Genomic DNA, 20,448 nt, shown 5'->3' on the forward strand with positions numbered 1-20,448 from the left:
TGTTGTTGTAGATCTGCTATTTTCAAACATTTAGTACTTTTACTTTTGGTACTTTAAGTACAATGTTTGCAAATACTTTCATACTTCTCTCAAGTACATTATGGATTCTGGACGTTTGCTTGTAACGGGGTACATCTACAGGGCAGTATTGATACTTTTACTAAGTACAACATTTTATATACAAAGTATAATACTTTTTCCACCACTGGCCTCAGGGGTACTCTTATTCTGAAGAGCCTTCCTTATATTCCCCAGTTTATATTCGCCAATTTCACATAGGCACTGAAAGCAGAAGCCAGCATCAAGATGGCGGCCGCAGCAGCAGCAGCAGCTACGGCGGCATCGTGGCTCCACCATCCTCATCCTCCAGGTTCTAACAGCGGTGCTGTGGGCAGGATGAGGCTGACTGAAGCTCTGCTGTCTCTGCTCAAACAGAACAACACCAGAACACAACACCTGATCCCCGATCTGCTGGACAACTATAGACAGCATGGAGCTGTTAGCACACAGGTACACACACACACACACACACACACACACACACACACACACACACACACACACACACACACACACACACACACACACACAGGCTAGCTTGGAGGCTAACTAACTATTGTCTCGTGTGTGTGCGTGCGTGTGCGTGCGTGTGTTGTGAGTGTGTGTGTGTTATACCACAGGGCTAACATGGGTCTCTAACCAACTAGGTTGTGTTATGATGTTGGCATACTCCAATGCAGAGCTAGCATATGATGGTGATATGCAATGCTTTAATACCACCTCATATTAAAGCAGGGCTAACGTGGTGTGTTTATGATGTTGGCATATCCCAAAGTAGGGCTAACATTAATGTATAGACCAGGGGTCTTAAACGTTTTCAGGCCAAGGACCCCTTAGCTCAGTGAGAGAAAGTCATGAAGCAGGGACCCCCACATTGCCCACAACCTTTTTGTAGATTCCATATCATTGTTTGACAGCACACTCATCAGTGACTATATGATAAAATATTAAAGCAACGTATTGTCTAACTATATTCTATGCAGCTCTAACATAATGTTGTGCATATGCTGCTACAATACAGTGCTCTCAAAACTATTGTCTCCTCATAGAACCTCCTTAACTTTGAGGGTATACTCATGGAACCATTAGGGTCGATTCAGAGTCTAATAAGGAGCCTAACTTATTTCGGTTCGGGAGGGCTCCCCGACCCGAAATTATTTAGGTTCGGGGGGAGTCCATTTATACTTTCTTAACGGCTAGTGCCGAAGTCGCTTGTAAATATTGGAGGTCCATAGCATGAAAACTAAAATCCAGTGAGCAGTAGCTCCACAGCAGCGTCAGATGATGAGATGGAAGACGGGGTCTTTCTCTCTTTCTCTCACTCACTGACTCACACACGCTCGAGCTCTGTCGAAAACATCTACAAGCTCTCACAGACGTGCCGCCTCTCTTTCTGCATGCATCATCACAGTCACAACTCGACTATAAACCATAGAGGTAATGTAGGCCAGTTTTTTTCAAATGGGGGTACGTGGGGGGTACAGGAGAAAATGGGAATATGTATTTTACTGTTATGGCTAATGACAAAACATTGACCGACTTTGTGTGAACCTGCTCATCTGTAAATTGTAAAACCAAATGACATCAATACATTGACTAGTAAAACTGTTATTGAATAGAAAGCAATGTTTATTCGCCATTATGTCATTTTATTTTGAACATATTGGCATTGGAACTGGACTTTTGATGAGCTTTTTATAAGCAACATGCAGCAGTCAGGGGAAGGGGTTAGGCCTAGTTTGCTTCAGAAACCAGTATAAAGGGGTACTGCAACCAAAAAAGTTTGAGAACCACTGATATAGGCTATCAACACGGAACGCAAAGTTGTGTTTACTTTAAGCTCTTCTTTTCTCTAAAAAACGGTCAGCGACTAGCGAGACGCAGCGAAGCTGTGTGTCTGTCCGTATGTGTGTGTCGCGCGCGCCTCCACTCTCCAGCCAGAGCGAGAGTCTGTCAATGTATTTGATATGCGCCGCTCAATAGACGGCCACAAAAGCATTTGGAAGTCGGCGTGTCTCCCTCCCAAATGACCGCTGTTTCCTTGGCTTCACAGCCGAACATATGAACCGGGCTGAATTAATGAGAAGACACCGCTGAGTACCGAAATTATGTCGGGAGGTCACGACATTTTGGCAGCACCGAGGAACCAAGTTTAGTCAGGTGATCCCCCCCCCCCCCCCCCCCCAACTGGGGACGACGACCCATATTTGGGTCTGGACAGTGCCGAACCGAAATAAGTTAGGCTCCTTATTAGACTCTGAATCGACCCTTACGTGTTAATTTAGTTCTATTTGTACACTCAGAGTTACAGACCTGTAAAGGCCTCTCCGTACTCTCTCCGAAACCAAACTTTCGTCAGAAAGGTCCGGTTTGACTACAACATCGCGTCACTCGCGACTTCTGGAAAGCATTACACCGAATAAGATGTTTGGTAAGATCCTAACTATCAGATTTAGCTGGGTACCACCTGGAACCAAGGACCCCCGTACCTAATAGAAGCTATACTTCGCATGTCGAAAATAGCAGATCTACAATCTCGCATCCTTAGTCATGGGTCCATTTGGTTACTCTCCCAGAGTTAAATTAATGCTGGGAAACGAATACTGGAGGGGGGCCCTGTGTGCGTTTATACTGTTGGAGGCTGTTTTCATCCATGCCTTACCCCCTATCCCTTAGAGGCCCAGTTCAACTGGGATACACAGATGGAACACAACAAATACGTTTTTGTCCCAAACAACAATAAAATAAGATCTGGTTATCCCAGAGGTGAACTGGGCCTTTAACTTCTTTGCCTTTTTTTTTTTTACTAATTTGAAAAACATTTTAAAATGGTTTTACCAGCCAGTAAACAGTAACACATTGTGAGCTTGTAGATCGGCTAGTTGAAATGTTTTAAATATATGTATTTTTAAATGGTAAAATAAAAAAAAAGAGTCAAAGAAATGTAAGGATAAGGGGTAAGGCATGGACGAAATGTGTCTGCAAACACAAGACCCTGAATTGGTATTTGAGTCAACCAAACTGTGTTGTAACGTCTATGGTAACTTCTATATATGTTACGCAGAGCATACCTCTCATTCTGTGGACCTTAATGACCAAACTAATAGATACAACTGGAGAAAAAAAAAGTACGGCAAGACATCACAGGTCGTCTCACATTCTGGGTGAGTGGGTCCCTGGCTAATGGATGTTCTATCAAGACATCACAGGTCGTCTCACATTCTGGGTGAGTGGGTCCCTGGCTAATAGATGTTCTATCATTCTGGGTGAGTGGGTCCCTGGCTAATAGATGTTCTATCATTCTGGGTGAGTGGGTCCCTGGCTAATAGATGTTCTATCATTCTGGGTGAGTGGGTCCCTGGCTAATAGATGTTCTATCATTCTGGGTGAGTGGGTCCCTGGCTAATAGATGTTCTATCAAGTCCTCGGTGTATTAATGTAGATCAGGGTTCCCCAAATAGTTTTACCCAAGGTCCGAATCATGTCTAGGCTACCAAGCCGAGGGCCACAACATTGCAGGGGGCGATGGTGGCGAATTCCGCTACTCCAGCGACAGTTCAGATATCGTCACTCTCGGGCAGAAACCTCGTATCTCCAAGTTTCAAATGTGTACGTTTTTTGGTAAAGCAAAGCCCTGCTTCATCATACAAGATCGTCACACAAAACTAGTGAAAACAGCAGATCTACAAGGCGTTGTGTGCTTGTAGATCGGCTGTTTTCACTAGTTTAGTAAATTTTTTAGATGATGAATACAAAATGAACGGTCTTGGACGTACAAGGTTTCCACTCAACAACGACGATATACTAGTGTTGTTGCTGCTCTTATACCACCATTATTACTGGGGTTGGTGGGGGCCAGACAGTAGCCCCCCGCGGGCCGCAAATGGCCCGCGGGCCGCCTATTGGGGAACCCTGATGTAGATGTTCTCCTGTCCTGTCCTACAGAGCTCCAGTGCGGTGGGAGGTCTGGTGGGTTTCAGCAACGCCAAGCTGTCCTCCAGCAAGACCAAGTAAGTCCACATGTCCACCGTGCCGTGGTCCTCTCCAATGTTGTGTTACACCAAAATCACCCCTAAACCCCCACTGAAGGACATAAACCCACACTCCCTCCCTCCCTGTTCTATGCTAAAGCACATGTAGTTAGGGCTGTCACGATTATGACATTTTAAATGACGATTAATTGTCACTCAGATAATTGCGATTAACGATTTAATTGTGTTTTTGTTGTTGACAATTACATTTCTGTTTGGCTTGAAGGCTTTGAAGTTGCAAATACATACAAAGACATTACTGACATATTTGACAACTTTACACTTTAAAAAGAACATTGATAGTGGAAATAGCCGATCTACAAGCTCACAACGCGTCACGATGCGATGCGTTGTGAGCTTGTAGATCTGCTATTTCCACTATTGTAATGTTTGAACATATATAAACATATTTCAACATGTAGGCCTAAACGATTATGACGATTATCCCAAAATAATTGTGATTATGTCAAATAATTGCGATTAGACATTATGTAATAACTGTGACAGCCCTACATGTAGTGACAGTTTATTGCGTTAGTGTGTTGTGTTGCAGGTTGAAGGGGGTGTGTCCAGGCCTGTCACAATTATGACACAATTGTCTGATCGCAATTATATGACACAATCGTAATTATTTTGTCATAATAGTTTCCATGTTGAAAAATGATCATTTTCGTATGTTCAAACATTTAAAAAAGTAGTGTGTTGCGATGCGACAACGTTGTGAGCTTGTAAGATTTCCTATTTCCACTATCAATGTTCTTTTTACAGTTTAAAATTGTCAAATATGTCATTCATTTCTTTGTATATTTAGGTTATGTGTCATATCTGCCATGTGCAACTTCAAAGACTACGAGCCAAAAATAAATGTTGTCACAATTAGCACAATTAAATCGTTAATCACAGTTATTTGCATGGCAATTAATCGTCACATAAACTAGGTGTGTCCTGTGGTAACAGTGTTTTGTGTGTGTGTGTGTGTGTGTGTGTGTGTGTGTGTGTGTGTGTGTGTGTGTGTGTGTGTGTGTGTGTGTGTGTGTGTGTGTGTGTGTGTGTGTGTGTGTGTGTGTGTGTGTGTGTGTGTGTGTTGTTGTGTTGTGTTGTGTTGTGTTGTGTTGCAGGTTCGAGGGGGTGTGTCTACTGTCAGTGCTCATCAAAGACAGCTCCAGTGAAGTGTTCCAACAGCACTGTCTCTCCTGGCTGAGATCACTGCAGCAGATCATACAGGTGCGTGTGTTGGTTAGGGATGGGATGATAAGCCATATTATCATTTATCGTGATAACAAACACTCATGGTAATCGTATCGTGGAGATTTAATTTACCGTGATATCGTCATCCATCATGCACTGGGATCCATTCACCTTTTATTTGCCGAGCTGCATATCCAGTACCACTTAAGCCCTCTATAATTGGTAAAAGGTACTTATACTATACGTACATGATACAGTGTTTTTTTTTTCACTCTCTATCAAATGGCTTTGCCAATCGCGATTTCTTTTGTCACAATGATCGTGCTATGAATTTTTCATGTCATCCCATCCCTACTGTGTGTGTGTGTGTGAAGATGAACACTTATCCATCCACACATTATATTCAACCCATTTAGGCCTAGAATTATTGAATGCTTTAACCAGTGAAAAATAGCAGATATACAAGCTCACAGCGCGGCACCGAGTGCCGCGCTGCGAGCTTGTAGATCTGCTATTTTTGAAAAAGTCTTGAAAATGTGTGCAAATATTTGAATATATGTATTTTCAAAGCGAACGTTTGTAACAAAAATGTTGCTTTAGGGGCTTCTGGGGGGTCACTGGAACTAAATATTTTGAGATGGGGTTCCGTGGCCAAATACATATCATTTTGGGGGTCCTTCACATGAAAAGGTTTGAGAACCACTGACATAGTAGTCTCTCAAGAACAGACTAACTGAGCTCCAGTTAAGTGAAAAGGACCTTTTCTTTGACGATGGCTAAGCCAGATTGCTGACGTAGAAACATCTTAGAAGGATTCAAAAGACACTTATAGAATCGGGTCAAAACTCTAATTTTCACGATTTTTCAAAAATAGCATATCTACAAGCTCGAGTGCCGCGCTGTGAGCTTGTATATCTTCTATTTTTCAATAGTTAAAGCATAAAATAATGATACATAATACTGTGTACCCGTTCTGAATGGGTTAAACAAACCTTTTCCCACTTCAGGGTTCTGTATCTTCTCCCAGATGGCATGAGGTGGGACTAGCGATACAGGGGGATGACTAGTGTCATTTGTTATCTAAGGTTCTATGTGTGCGATGGCCTTATTAGTCCCCCCAGGAATCCGCAGAGTAAAAGTCTTGATTCCGCGGAGAACAATCCTGATTCTGCGGAATTCTGCGGAGAACAATTCTTGATTCCGCAGACATTAAAAATCACACCTGTGTGTGTGTGTGTGTGTGTGTGTGTGTGTGTGTGTGTGTGTGTGTGTGTGTGTGTGTGTGTGTGTGTGTGTGTGTGTGTGTGTGTGTGTGTGTGTGTGTGTGTGTGTGTGTGTGTGTGTGTGTGTGTATCATGTGTACCGATTTTTGTGACATTTGAAGAAAATATGTAGGAAAAGGAGCAAAAAGTGTGTTTTGGAGAAAATTCAAGATGGCGGAAAATCTATCATGGCGCAAATGGGCGTGGCCTATATTGGGAGATGCGTCATGACCCAAGGAATCCAGGGAAAAAATATTTTTAATTTTCCGACCTACGGTTCAAGAGTTACAGGCCAAAACGTAAAGTGGGGTGTTATGGCGCCACCATGCGGCCAAATGACACAATTATTTTTTATTTAATCCTTGAAATCATTATGAACCTCCTCTCCAAGTCTTGAAACTCTAGCCCCTATGGTTTGCGAGAGACAAATAATTGAATGTGAGTTTTTGCGATTCCCATTATAAGTCAATGGGGAAAATTAATTCACTAATAAATTAATATCAATTAAACTATAGAACCTTTCTCTTAGAAAAGTAATAGCCCACGATTCCCGAGTAAGCCGGTCGATTTGACATATGGCGCGAGTGTGTGGTGGCAAAACTGTGGGACTAGTGGCGTGCCGAAGTTTAGGAAGTTCAGGCTACATACAGACACACAGACAGACACACACACAGACACACACACAGACCCACACGGTCGGCCACGTATAGGGAGCCTGTGCTTCACACAGCTCCAAAAACACCCTAAAATGACCAGTTATCGAGCTAAAAATTATATAGTTCTAATAATCAAGTAAAACCCTTCATGATATAGCTACAATTAATTGTATTTAGTGGTTATAATAATCGAATATTCGAATAATCATTTTTGATAATAAAAATATAATATTAAATGAATCTATTCTTTTTTTTTAATTTTTATTGTTTTTAATAATTACTTTCTGTTGCAAAGACTACTATATTGTCATCCAAACCATGCCCATAGTAACCACATTTTAGAGGATGGCCTACCTACTACCTAGTATGGGTGTAATTAAGTGTGCCTGCCATGCAACGCAATGGCAAACACTTATTGTAATCCGCCATACTTAATGATAATCACGCCACAAATTTGGAGCCGTAATAACTGCCGCACAATTTACGCCACCGCCGCAATATATACATCAAAACGTGCGGCTCGGCCGGGAATGGTGTGCTATTACTTTTCTTTCCGATCCGCGTTACCATTGCGACGTAATTCGCAAAAAACGACGCCCAAAAAATCCATTGACTTTGAATGGGGGACTCCGAAAAAAACCCAGAAACTTTGGCGCCAAATAACTCTGCCATACTTTTGCCTAGCAACGTGATTTAAACTTTAAAATGCACACACAACTTTGGTCTTTTTCCAGCCAATAGGGATGAGCTGTAATTGATTAAGCCCCGCCCCCTCTATAACAGGAAGTGCCCTTTGCCAAACAGGAAGTGCTTCTACATCTCATGAACCGTTTGTCGTACAGACTCGCGGCTGGTGTCATACATTTTTTTTTTTCTCAATTTTTTTTTTTCTCAAATTTTTTTTTCTCAAATTTTTTTTTCTCAAATTTTTTTTTCTCAAATTTTTTTTCTCAATTTTTTTTTCTCAAAAATTTTTTTTCTCAATTTTTTTTTTCTCAATTTTTTTTTCTCAAATTTTTTTTTCTCAAATTTTTTTTTCTCAAATTTTTTTTTCTCAAAAATTTCTTTTTCTCAAATTTTTTTTTCTCAAATTTTTTTTTCTCAAAATGTTTTTTCCTCAAAAATTTCTTTTTCTCAAAAAACTTTTTTTTTCTCACAAAACTGTCGTTAAAGTGCGACCCGTGATAACGGCCAAAAATGCGCCAAAACGCCACTAATTAGTCGAAATGGCTGACTTCCTGTTTGGTTTCTGATTGGCTGCTGGCCTTGTGACGTGGGTAGAGCTGCGAGGGCCCGGTCATCGCTGCTTGCAGCTTTAATTCATTAATCGTCCATGACCTTAATTGGGGCCTATTTCGCCAAACAGGAAGTGCCCCTCACCAAACAGGAAGTGACCCTTGATCTCGTGAACCGTTTGTCATACAGACACGCGGGTTGCGTCAAATGACAAGATTAAGAGTCCTTAAACTTAATTGGGGCCTATTTCGCCAAACAGGAAGTGCCCCTCACCAAACAGGAAGTGACCTGTTTTCTCGTGAACCGTTTGTCGTACAGACATGTGGGTGGTGTCATATGAAGAACTATAATGTTAAAGTTTATGCAAAAAAATGCTAATGTTAATAACGCTAATGCTAACACCAACCGCTACACAAGGTTGCACAGACTTAGCGAGCTGCAGGCACACTTAAAATTTCTTAGAAATTTTCTTTTCTAGTATTTATTTATTCTCTTCTGCATTAGCATTGTCATTGCCAGGACCTTAGAGGCATAGAGGAACTATAGTTCAGGACACAGGTTTCTGTCAGGAATGTCTGTGGGACCGGACCATCCAGCGTCAGTGCAACTAGCAGGAGGGACGCTAAGCTATTCCCCCAGGCTCTGTATGGACAAATCGTTTTATAATAGTAGTAATAACTACTCCCGCCGCTCTGCCGCTGCATATCCGGTACCACTTAAACCCTCTATTATTGGTAAAAGGTACTCTAATATACAAACTTGAGATAGTCTTTTTTTCACACTCTATCAACGCGACACGCTGTGAGATCGGCTATTTTTTGGCAAATGTTCCGCCCCCAGGATAATGGATGTTTGGGTGATATTTTGATTATCGCGATACTGTCGTAAATCATGATTTCTTTGGTCATAATCGTGATATGATGATTGCGGTTTGCAGGGGCGTCACACCAAATTCTGGGCCCTGGGTACAAGGATTCACTGCGGGCCCCCCATGAATGTTAACTATTGAAAAATAGCAGATATACAAGCTCACAGCGCGGCACCGAGTGCCGCGCTGCGAGCTTGTAGATCTGCTATTTTAAAAAAATCGTGAAAATGTGTGTCAAGAAACCTATGTTTCCATGTCAGTGATGCTCAAACTTTTTCATGTGAAGGACCCCCCCCATCTCAAAATATTTAGTTCCAGGGACCCCCCCCCCAGAAGCAAAATTTGAGTTACAAATGTTCACTTAAAAAATACATCGATTCAAAGATTTGCGCACATTTTCACGACTTTTCAAAAATAGCAGATCTACAAGCTCACAGCGCGGCACTCGGTGCCGCGCTGTGAGCTTGTATATCTGCTATTTTTCAATAGATAAAGTTACTAGGGCCCCTCCACCTTGGGCCCCGGTAACTCAGTCCCACTTTCCTACCCCTTGTGACGCCCCTTGCGGTTTGCCCCTCAGTCCCAGGCTCCCGTCCAGACCATGCAGCTGGCCGTGTCTGCCCTCCAGGACCTGCTCCAGTACGCTGCCCAGATAGCAGAGCTCTCCAGAGAGGTCGGCCTCAACTCCATCCTGGGGATCCTCACCTCCCTGCTGGGCCTCAAGACCGAGGTAACGCCGTCTCACTGTCTCAGCCAGTGCCGTCACAAGAGGGGGGGGGGAAGTGGGACCGAGTTACTAGGGCCCAAGGTGGAGGGTCGTTCATTATTTTATACTTAACTCATTGAGTGCCTATCCCGAACTAGTTCGGGATATTCGGGATCAAAAACAATTTTTTATTTGCTATTTTACTTACCCCGAGCTGCTTGGAGCAACGTGGGTGGTCCCGGCTCGCCCAGCGCTAGCCAACGAGCTACGCTAGATGCTCCGACGATTTATTCCATTGAAAATGGTTTAAAATAAAGTTTAGACCCCCCCCCAATGTTCACCCAATGTTCATTGTAGACGGCGCGACGTATTCCAGGGTGCCTATCCCGAACTAGTCCGGGATATTTAATGAAATGGAATAAAATGATAAGATGCCTTCTGAAGCCTGGCCTGATTTTTCTAGCTACTAGCCGAAAGCTAACAACGTCCCGGCCGGACGTTATTTGCGAACGAAATCGCCAATCTCCGCCTAATCCAATGAAAGACCAATCTTTGAAGGCTTATATCTCTGGATTGTGTCTTTAGGGAAGCGGCGCGAGGTTTATTTACGGCGAAATCGCCCAAAAATGATCTTTTAGATGACAAAATGGGAATAGCCATTCTGTTAGCATTATCAACCGGGACATTTCCATGACGTGCATGAACGTGAGCACGTGAGGTCCTGGAAGGTGAGGTCCTGGAAGCTAAAGCGCTCGCCTATGAGAGATGCGCTGGCATTCTATGGCCCCTAGAGGGCGCTGGCACTCAATGAGTTAAAGGTGATACACCATGAAAATTCACTTTTCCTATTTTAAAACCTTTTTGTTGGGGTCCCACTAGCACCTTCTATCCTCACAAAGTCCCATTTCAGACCGTTGTGTCTTTCTCTGGTTTTGGGAAGGTGGAGGTTAAACATTTCAGGTTCAGGCCAAAGGTGGTACTGCAGCTGAAAATGCTCTGAGAGCCATTCAAAAATGAGAGGCTCTCTATTCAGGAGTGGTAATTTAGCCTCAAACCTTTTGAAAAACGTTTTTGGGACATAAACAATATGACATAAATACTTTTTAAATGCATGGTGTATCACCTTTAAGCTATTGAACAATAGCAGATATACAAGCTCACAGCGCAAGCTTGTAGATCTGCTATTTTTGAAAAGTCGTGAAAATATGTGCAAATCTTTGAATATATGAATTTTTAAGCGAACATTTATAACTAAACCTTTGCTTCTGAGGAACTAAATATTTTGATCCGTGGCCAAATACATATCATTTTGGAGGTCCTTCATGTGAAAAGGTTTGAGCACCACTGAGTGTGTGTGTGTGTGTGTGGGTGTGTGTGTGTGTGTCAAAAAACCTTAGAAGGATTTAAATATTCAAAGGCTTGCACAAATGTTCACAATTATTATTTTTTTTTTCTTTTCAAAAATGGCAGATCTACAAGCTCGCAGCGCGGCGCTCGGTGCCGCGCTGTGAGCTTGTATATCTGCTATTTTTCAATAGTTAAAGCACAAAATAATTGAAGTGAATCATTGTACCCAGGGCGACACACCTGGTCTCAGCCATAGACATTAGAAAGGTAGACGCCTCCTCTGGCTCTGGGGCGTTGGTGAAAAAGGATGGGCAAGTTTTTACCGAATTCTTCCTTTTGCGTCACAGAAACCTAAGTTCGGTACACAGATATAAAAAGCTAGATGCCTCATTGGCCACTGCAGGTCATTGGATTGACGAGCAACAACTGGAGTGCGGACGTCCGCGATTGCAGGAGACCACACTGACAGTCATGTGACTACTGGCCAATCAAAACGTGTCTTTTCCGTGACTTTTCAATCCATCCATTTCCTGATGTTGCGCGGCTGCGTGGCTCAGCTGTTTTTACAGGCTGCATACGTAAACACCCGCCCCCAACTGCCTCTGATTGGCCAACAACTTCCGGTTTCTGTGATGCACGTGGAAGTGGGAAACGACCGGAAACCACCGGTCGCCGAGTCCCGCGATCTCACGCCTCAGAGCCGAAGGAGGCGTCTACCTTTCTATGGTTCGGTAGGCCAGTCAGAGGTGGGACTCCCTCTTTCCCAGAGGCACTTGGCTTTGGTAATGATAACGTTTGTCTCCTCATGCCAATAAATCTCCTTTGAATTGAGTTCAGTGTTCACATCGCAACCGTTTTTGACCAAACAAGCGATGTGAGAAAACAAACAGAGAAAAAGCCATTTTACTGCAGCCAGACAGAATGTACGTATGTGAATTAGGAAGTGGAAGTTGGGCAGCACCGGCTTTCGCGAGGCATCATAAGGAAAATATGTTATCACTACGGCGGCTATCGGTTACCATGGTAACAGTTAACACGTCCCTGGGCGTGATAACGGGGCGTCTTACTAGTAGTGTAATAGTGTAATATGGTAATAAGTGTAATAGTGTAATAAGTGTAATAGTGTAAAAGGACAAAAAATTGAATAGTGTAATAGGGCAATACGTTTAATAGTGTAATAAGTGTAATTGTGTAATAGGGCAATTAGTGTAATAGTGGAATGAGTGTCATAGTGTAATGGGCCAATAAGTGTAATCGTGTAATAGTGAAATACGGCAATAACGCGTGCCCTGATGGTCGCTTCTTGCCCGTAGGGCGTCTTACTGGTAGTGTATTTAATGTAAGGCTTATTAGCCAGGGATACCTTTTTAAATAATAGTGTTTCATTCCTAATCAGTGTATTATTGTGTTGTGTTGCAGTGTGAGCTGGCAGCCATGGAGGGGATGACAGCATGTATGACCTACTTCCCTAAGGCCTGTGGCTCACTCAGGGTGAGTTAAAGACCCCACACGGAACCTCAATGTTTATTCTCTGGGTTTTGTCTTGCATATCGTCGTCTCCAAGTTTCAAATTTGTATGTTCTTTCGCAAAGCAAAGCTCTGCTTCATCGTATGTACACGGCCGTCCACAAAAGTAGTGAAAACGGCCGATCTACAAGCAAGATTGTAGATCGGCTGTTTTCACTAGTTTAAATCATTTTTAAAATGAAAAATGCATGGACATACGAGGTTTTTGCCCGACAACGACACTATTATGGTTGGATAAATGCTGCCCCCTCCTGTACACACACATGTTTTTTTTTCTTTTTTTCTTTTTGCTAGAATTAGTTTGAGCCTTGACTTGTCATCACTATGGTCTGTTCTGTGATTGGCCTGCTCTTGAGAGTGGACACGCACACGCGCTAATTTCACGAATGCCCTGTGCATGCACGCTGTACCTTGTTGTAAAGGTGGCTAATCAGCGATTAAAAATGATATAAAACTAGAAGCAGTGCTCTTCCGAGCACAGGTCTCCACCAGGCCACACAAATCGGCCTGTTATAGCGCCACCATGAGGCTGATTTAAAAAATGTGGGGCAGAGGTTCTGAATTAGCATCCAGGGAGTGTGTGTGCTCAGTTTGGCAGCGATCGGGCCAACGGCGCCGGAGATTAGCTGGTAACAACCAGGCCACACAAATCGGCCTGTTATAGCGCCACCATGAGGCTGATTTGAAAAATGTGGGGCAGAGGTTCTAGATTGGCATCCAGGGAGTGTGTGTGCTCAGTTTGGCAGCGATCGGGCCAACGGTGACTGAGATTAACTGTTCACAAACTGCGAGGACGCACGGACGCACACACGGACGCACGGACGGACGGACGGAGGGGAAAACATACTCTCCCTCAGCCTTCGGCTGGTGGAGACAACAAATAGGGCTGTCACGATTAGGAATTTCTGGAGACGATTAATTGTCATACAAATAATTGACGATTGACAATTATATTGTCTATTTTTTTTATGCCACTATGTTAGGAAAAGCTTTTATAATACACATACTGTTAACATTAATGAAGTGCAATTTAATTGCTTTTTGGACATCAAGAAATTGACAAAGACATAACGTCTCTGTTCATTTTATTTGTAAACAAACCCTGCAACAGTGCAGGGTTTTAGAACTTTAGAACTTTTTGACTCTTTGACTTCAGTCATTAAACAAAGTTAACAGGTCAGGAAAGAAAATTACTTTCTTAACAAACTTAGTGCATACAGCAGCATTCAAGCTTTTTCTCTTAGGCTTTGAAAACAGTAGAAAACATCACAGGGAGGGGACAAGTAAACCATTCTCCTTGGTGTACAGTAACAGTAGAAAACATCACAGGAAGGGGACAAGTAAACCATTCTCCTTGGTGTACAGTAACAGTAGAAAACATCACAGGGAGGGGACAAGTAAACCATTCTCCTTGGTGTACAGTAACAGTAGAAAACATCACAGGGAGGGGACAAGTAAACCATTCTCCTTGGTGTACAGTAACAGTAGAAAACATCACAGGGAGGGGACAAGTAAACCATTCTCCTTGGTGTACAGTAACAGTAGAAAACATCACAGGGAGGGGACAAGTAAACCATTCTCCTTGGTGTACAGTAACAGTAGAAAACATCACAGGGAGGGGACAAGTAAACCATTCTCCTTGGTGTACAGTAACAGTTGTAAAACATCACAGGGAGGGGACAAGTAAACCATTCTCCTTGGTGTACAGTAACAGTAGAAAACATCACAGGGAGGGGACAAGTAAACCATTCTCCTTGGTGTACAGTAACAGTTGTAAAAGTGTAAAATGTAAAATGAGTGCATACAGCAGCAGTCAAGCTTCTCTTTGCCTCTTATGCCTCTTTTTTATGCCACTATGATGAGCTTTGATAATACTCATACTGTACACCTTAGAAGAGCAATTGAATTGCTTTTTGAACATCAGTTCAGTGGTGTAAAGTAACTATTAAGTACATTTACTTGCAAACTTTAGCCCTATTTATACCGTGGTTATTTGAAAATAGCTCATGTACAAGCTCACAACGCGTCGCGATGAAAAAATTGCCGATCTACAAAGCTCACAACGCGTCGCGAGGCGTTGTGAAAATAGCCGACAACTGCAAAAATAGCCAACAACTGAAAATAGCGACAATAGCCGATCATGTTTATCATGATCCAACATCTAGTCGCCATCTGCGTGTGATCATCATATCATCATCCCCTGGCCCTCCACAACAGTAGCAGTGCTAAAAGCTAAGCATTGACTCCAATCCTCTGTATTAAAACGAAAGTGAAAGCCTTTTTCTGTATGTATCAAACGGAATATAGTCCCGGGATACGTATTGGTACATGTGTCTGTTCCTACTGTCTGGAAAAAGTAATTGATCGGGTCAGTTGAAACAAACTTTTTAAGCATGTTTAGCCAGCCAGCCTGCCTGTGTGACTGCACTGTGCATGCCTGCTGCTGTTGTCTGTTGACTGACGAGGAAGAGCGGGGACGCAAGCGGGGGAGGAGTAGGCGCATTCAAGAATGCAAGTGTTGACGTGAGGTTTAAGAATGGGTTTCTTGTCAAAACACACTACTTTTTTAATTAAATTGGATAATTGACGCGAATCGCGAATATGAAAAATAATCGCGAATATGAAAAATAATCGCGAATAGACGATTATGTATTAATCGTGACTGCCCTAAAAACAAATACCAAGTGGTATTATTAACGAGGGGCTATAATGGACCGAAGTTATGTTTCCTAACATGGTGTGCGTGGTTTTTGTTATGGATGTTCTATTAACTGGTTTGTGTTTTGTTGTCAGGATAAACTTGGAGCGTTCTTCCTCTCCAAGATGAACAGCACCGACCACAGAATCCAGGAGGTTTGTAACGTGAACTCTGCAGCTGTCATTACATTGTGATCTGTGAGCATCCAATTCATTCCCTATGGAAGACTGTGTCTTCAGTGATGTTGCTAGGTGTTCAATGTAATGGGTCCCGGGACCCACAGGTGGTCATTCAAATGGGTCCCAGAATTATTTTATGGGTCCCGCGACGACACACGCTTTATGTATCAACGGCGAAAACATCAAAACGAAACTATGGTTTAGTGATGAGTCATCACTTTTCACAGTAGTGTGGGGGCTGTTTTTAGCCCAAGGAATGTTTTTTTGTGCAAAACAAATGATTACATTGGATTCAGGATCATGAAAAAAACCCTAGTTTGACCCCTCACAGTTTTTGTATTATTTTACTGTATAGAGTTTTTGTATTATTTTACTGTATAGAAAGTCAATGGGACCCCAACCCTTTCAAAAAGAAGTTGAGTGGCTAACGTGCTTTTTGGGAAAAGTAGGTCCAGAGGAAACGTTGTGCAAAATTTGGTGCTTGTATCACAAACCGAACGATTCTTCCAAAAAACGTAATTTCCAACACTAATTCTAATTTTCACGATTTTTCAAAAATAGCAGATCTACAAGCTCACAGTGAGCTTGTATATCTGCTGCGTTACACTGAAGTGAATGGGGGAGACAGGACTTCCCGGTCACGTGATCTCGTGCTGCTGCCGGTTCTGTGTTTTCCCCGTTGTGTAACTTGTGTATATACCACGTGACCAGGGGAGGCAGTAATGTTTTCCTATGCGGCCACAACTTCCGGAATGTCTAAAAACACAGAACCGGCTGATCATTTGAGCAATATAAAAACTTTATTTCACCCCAGTGCTTCGAGTTTCTTCCACCTTAAAGAAGTAAAACGATTATAGATGAATAGAGACCGGTCATTTTTTGGATAGAGTGTTCACCAAAGGTAAGAAGTGTTCCCTAACGGCGGATCGGCGATCCAGCCGCAGGATTCCGGCATGCGACCAGTAGGAACCCCATCTCGGAGCTGCGTAGCAGTGGAGTGAGGGGTTCCGAAAGGAGCTAGACTCAACGCAAGGAAACAAACAGCGAAAATTGGATTTTACAAAACGGACCCCGTCAGCATCGATCCCGTTTTAAAGAGGAAAAAAGAGCTTAAAACCAACTTGCTAGGGTTACGTTGTCGTGGTGTTGATGATGACAAGTTTATATCGGATCTACAAGCTCACTATGTTGTCTGAGCCTGACCGTCAGCTTTCGGTTGATGAGTGTGGAACGTTAAATCAGACACACTGCAGTGCAATTATTTACTATAAAATCTACTATTACATTTACAGTAGCTTACCTACACCTTGGGACTTGGGAGTTAATCTGTTTGTTATATAGGGCTCTTGAGTCGCGCTGCAGTGTTTGCTGTTGCAGCCGCGATGTGTCACATTACAGACGTGATGTGATTATGTCAATCCTACTGTACTGCAAAAAACACTTTTCTTTAATGTAGAAAACATTCGTATCATAGCCTATTCTTCTTCTTCTTCCTCGTTGTATTGTTGTATTTAATGAAAATAGGGAGCTTTATTATGAGGAAAAAACTGGTGTGTTTTCCCTTTTAAAATTGGGTAAATCGCGCATTTTTTTAACACATTTCCTTAACCGTTATCACTTATGTAACCGCTAAACTTTTGCTCCCGCCATCCCCCCCCCCCCCCCCCCCCCCGGTCGCCGTCACCGAAGCTTCGAAGTTCAACAAAAATATATTCGAACAAGCTTCGATTATGAAAAATGCAATCGAAGGTCAGCCCTAGTGTAAAGTAACTAAGCACATTTACTTAAGTAATGTACTTAAGTAAAATGTTGAGGTATTTGTACTTTACTTGAGTGTTTCCGATTTCCAATACTTTTACTTCTACTCCACTACTTCTTGGGTCCAAATGTTGTACTTTTACTCCACTACATTTATTTGAAAACGTTAGTTAATAGTTACTTTGCAGTTATAAATGATGGTATTATAAAACATAAATAAACCACTTTAGCCCTATTTTATACCTACTTTAGGCTGTTTGGAAATAGCTGATCTGCAAGCTTGTAGATATGCTATTTTCAAACATTTTGTACTTTTGGTACTTAAACTACATTTTGATGCTTTTTACTCAAGTGCATTTTGAATTCCGGACTTTTACTTGTAACAGTATTTCTACATTGCATTATTGGTACTTTTACTTAAGTAAAATATGTGAGTACTTTTTCCACCACTTTAAAAATGTGTGGGAACAATGGGATATTAACTCACGAACCATGAACATTTTTTAAAACTACCCAATACCAATAGTCATGTAATAATCAACACACAACTCTTCCTGTAGGTGGCGTGTGAGTGCTATGGCCGCCTCCCCTCTCTGGGCGGGGCAGAGGGCAGAGGAGGCGGGCGCGCAGAGGGCTGGACCAATCAGATCCACTGTCTGTTGGCTTCGGCCAATGGCATCCTGGCTCAGCTCTACCAAGGCTCAGAATCAGGTACTGTAAGAGGGCGATAGCAAGAGGGTGCAAAAGACCTGTACTTCCCGTTTCTGTGTGACGTAGGTAGATACCTTTTTAGGAGGCGGAAGCGTGTTTGGAGTCTATTCATTTACAATGGGAGAGCTAACGTGAACACAGAGTAAAATAATAGTTCAGAAGCTATGGTCACTGAACTAAATATTGGACCAGATCATCACAAGCCACATAATATTAACAAAATTGTCATACTAAAGTGGCTCTTTTCAGCGACACAACAACTGAGAAAATCAACTTTATTATTGCTCTTTAGCTGTCCCAGCAACACACTCTCGCGGGATCTATAGCACCAGTAAACGGGACGTGCGCGAGATTTGCCATTAGAGCCGGCGCCCACTTAGGAGTCTATTTGTAGGATTTGTGTACCATGTCACACTCTAGTGGATTAAATGAGGATGAGCTATCTTCATTAATTAAATATCTTTGTGTAGGCTGCAGTTCACTGGAGTGACTATCTTCATTAATTAAATATCTTTGTGTAGGCTGCAGTTCACTGGAGTGACTATCTTCATTAATTAAATATCTTTGTGTAGGCTGCAGTTCACTGGAGTGACTATCTTCATTAATTAAATATCTTTGTGTAGGCTGCAGTTCACTGGAGTGACCTGTAAAACAATGTGCAGGCGGAAGTGCGGAATGCACGCTGCCACTCAAAGTGACTACTGGCCAATCACATTGTGTCTTTTCCAGGACTTATCGATTCAGTTCAGATGAGCTTTATTGGAATGTTTACATTGCCAAAGCAAGCGTCTCTGATCATGCACAGCTCAGCTGATCTGAGAGCTGCGGTTGAAAAGACCCACCCCACCTGCCTCTGTTTGGCCTAGAGAACCTCTGTTTCTGTCACACACGCAGAAGCGGCATGAATGCGAATGCCAGCCGCATATTGACAAGTCCAGGAAAAGACTCGCTGTGATTGGCTGGTCTCGCTTTGAGTGACAACAGTGCGAGGCTCCTCCTCTACGCGAGGCTTTTCCTCCCCTACTAACACAGAATGGCCACTCCCAGCCCTGCACTTCCCATCCATGCACCCCGGGTTCGCATCCCACTTGTACCACTTTTTTTCCACCACCGCGGACAACTTTTTTTTATGGCGATAAAGTATAATTATTGCGACCGTAGGTCGCATTTACTATCAAACCCTGCACAAAGTGTCAGTCCGTCAGTCCGTCAGTCAGTCTGTCCGTCTGTCTGTCACACCTCACACGTCACACTATTGCCCTGCTCATATCTCCGCAACCGTTGCCCCCGATCCATGCCAAATTTTGCACACACGCTCCTTGCCTGCCAAACTACAACCTCCAAGGACCCCCGGAGCTCCAGGGACCCCCAGATGTAAAAAAAGACCAAATGTGCAAAAATGACCAAATCACCACTCCAACATGGCTGCTCACGGGGAATTCCCGGGGACCACCGACTCCTGGTGCTCCAGAACGGATGCCAAAGTGGTGGATCCCCAGTGGATCCCCCAGTGGAGGACCCCCTCCACTGCAGCTCACATAAAATGCCGTAACTCGGGCTAGGAGCGTCCGGGAGAGCCGGGGCCGGTACCTATTCGTCCGCCAAGGCAACGCGGAGACCCCACCCCTCATTTCTCACATGGCCCTCTTCTAGCGCCACCATGAGGCCGATTCTTGCAAAACACATTTTTGGACACTGCTCCTACAGATTTTGCCCTAAAATCACGAAAATCACTACACAGTATGTCTACACTCATGTCATCAACATGGATCAGGAAGATTTTGGCAAAACACATTTTTGCCCTATTTAGGGAGCCTTACTGGTTATCCATGACGGAGGCATGTTATGGACAGAATTGCAAAGGGACTTCAGCCAATCACACGCTGGCAGGGTGGAGTTTGTCCCAATAAGTAATAATGACTTAGGAAAGAAAGAGAGTACAAAAACAAAAGAGCAAAGAGAATGAGAACAGCATCTCAGCAGTACATGTGCATAAAGTTTGGTGTATTTTATACACCAATGGCATTTTTTTCCCGTAGTAGCTACTGTACTGTAACTTTTTTGTAAACAACTTCACAGTGTGTTCTATGTGCAACACGTCAGTATAATAAAAACATATTTACATCACAGTATATATATATATATATTTTTATGTACAATAGGTGCAGATCAGCCTCACAGTATCTATTATGTACTGTAGGCCAGGGGCGTCACACCAAAT

The 20,448-nt window shown here is 42.9% G+C and overlaps 1 protein-coding gene across 1 annotated transcript in view; it reads left to right on the forward strand.

Annotated features, from left to right (window-relative positions):
• Positions 1 to 301: 301 nt before the first annotated feature.
• The window catches only part of pelp1 (proline, glutamate and leucine rich protein 1), a 99,265-nt gene continuing 79,118 nt past the window's right edge, over positions 302 to 20,448 (forward strand). Inside the window, exons 1-7 of the mRNA XM_080734010.1 lie at positions 302 to 510; positions 4,006 to 4,070; positions 5,210 to 5,315; positions 9,882 to 10,031; positions 12,774 to 12,845; positions 15,675 to 15,734; positions 18,077 to 18,227. Of these exons, the coding sequence (XP_080590136.1) occupies positions 307 to 510; positions 4,006 to 4,070; positions 5,210 to 5,315; positions 9,882 to 10,031; positions 12,774 to 12,845; positions 15,675 to 15,734; positions 18,077 to 18,227 (808 nt within the window). The 5' untranslated portion in view covers positions 302 to 306. The remainder of the gene's footprint in view (positions 511 to 4,005; positions 4,071 to 5,209; positions 5,316 to 9,881; positions 10,032 to 12,773; positions 12,846 to 15,674; positions 15,735 to 18,076; positions 18,228 to 20,448) is intronic.

Source organism: Nannobrachium achirus (genome assembly GCF_963921795.1).
Source record: "Nannobrachium achirus genome assembly, chromosome: 9".
Lineage (NCBI taxonomy): Eukaryota > Metazoa > Chordata > Actinopteri > Myctophiformes > Myctophidae > Nannobrachium > Nannobrachium achirus.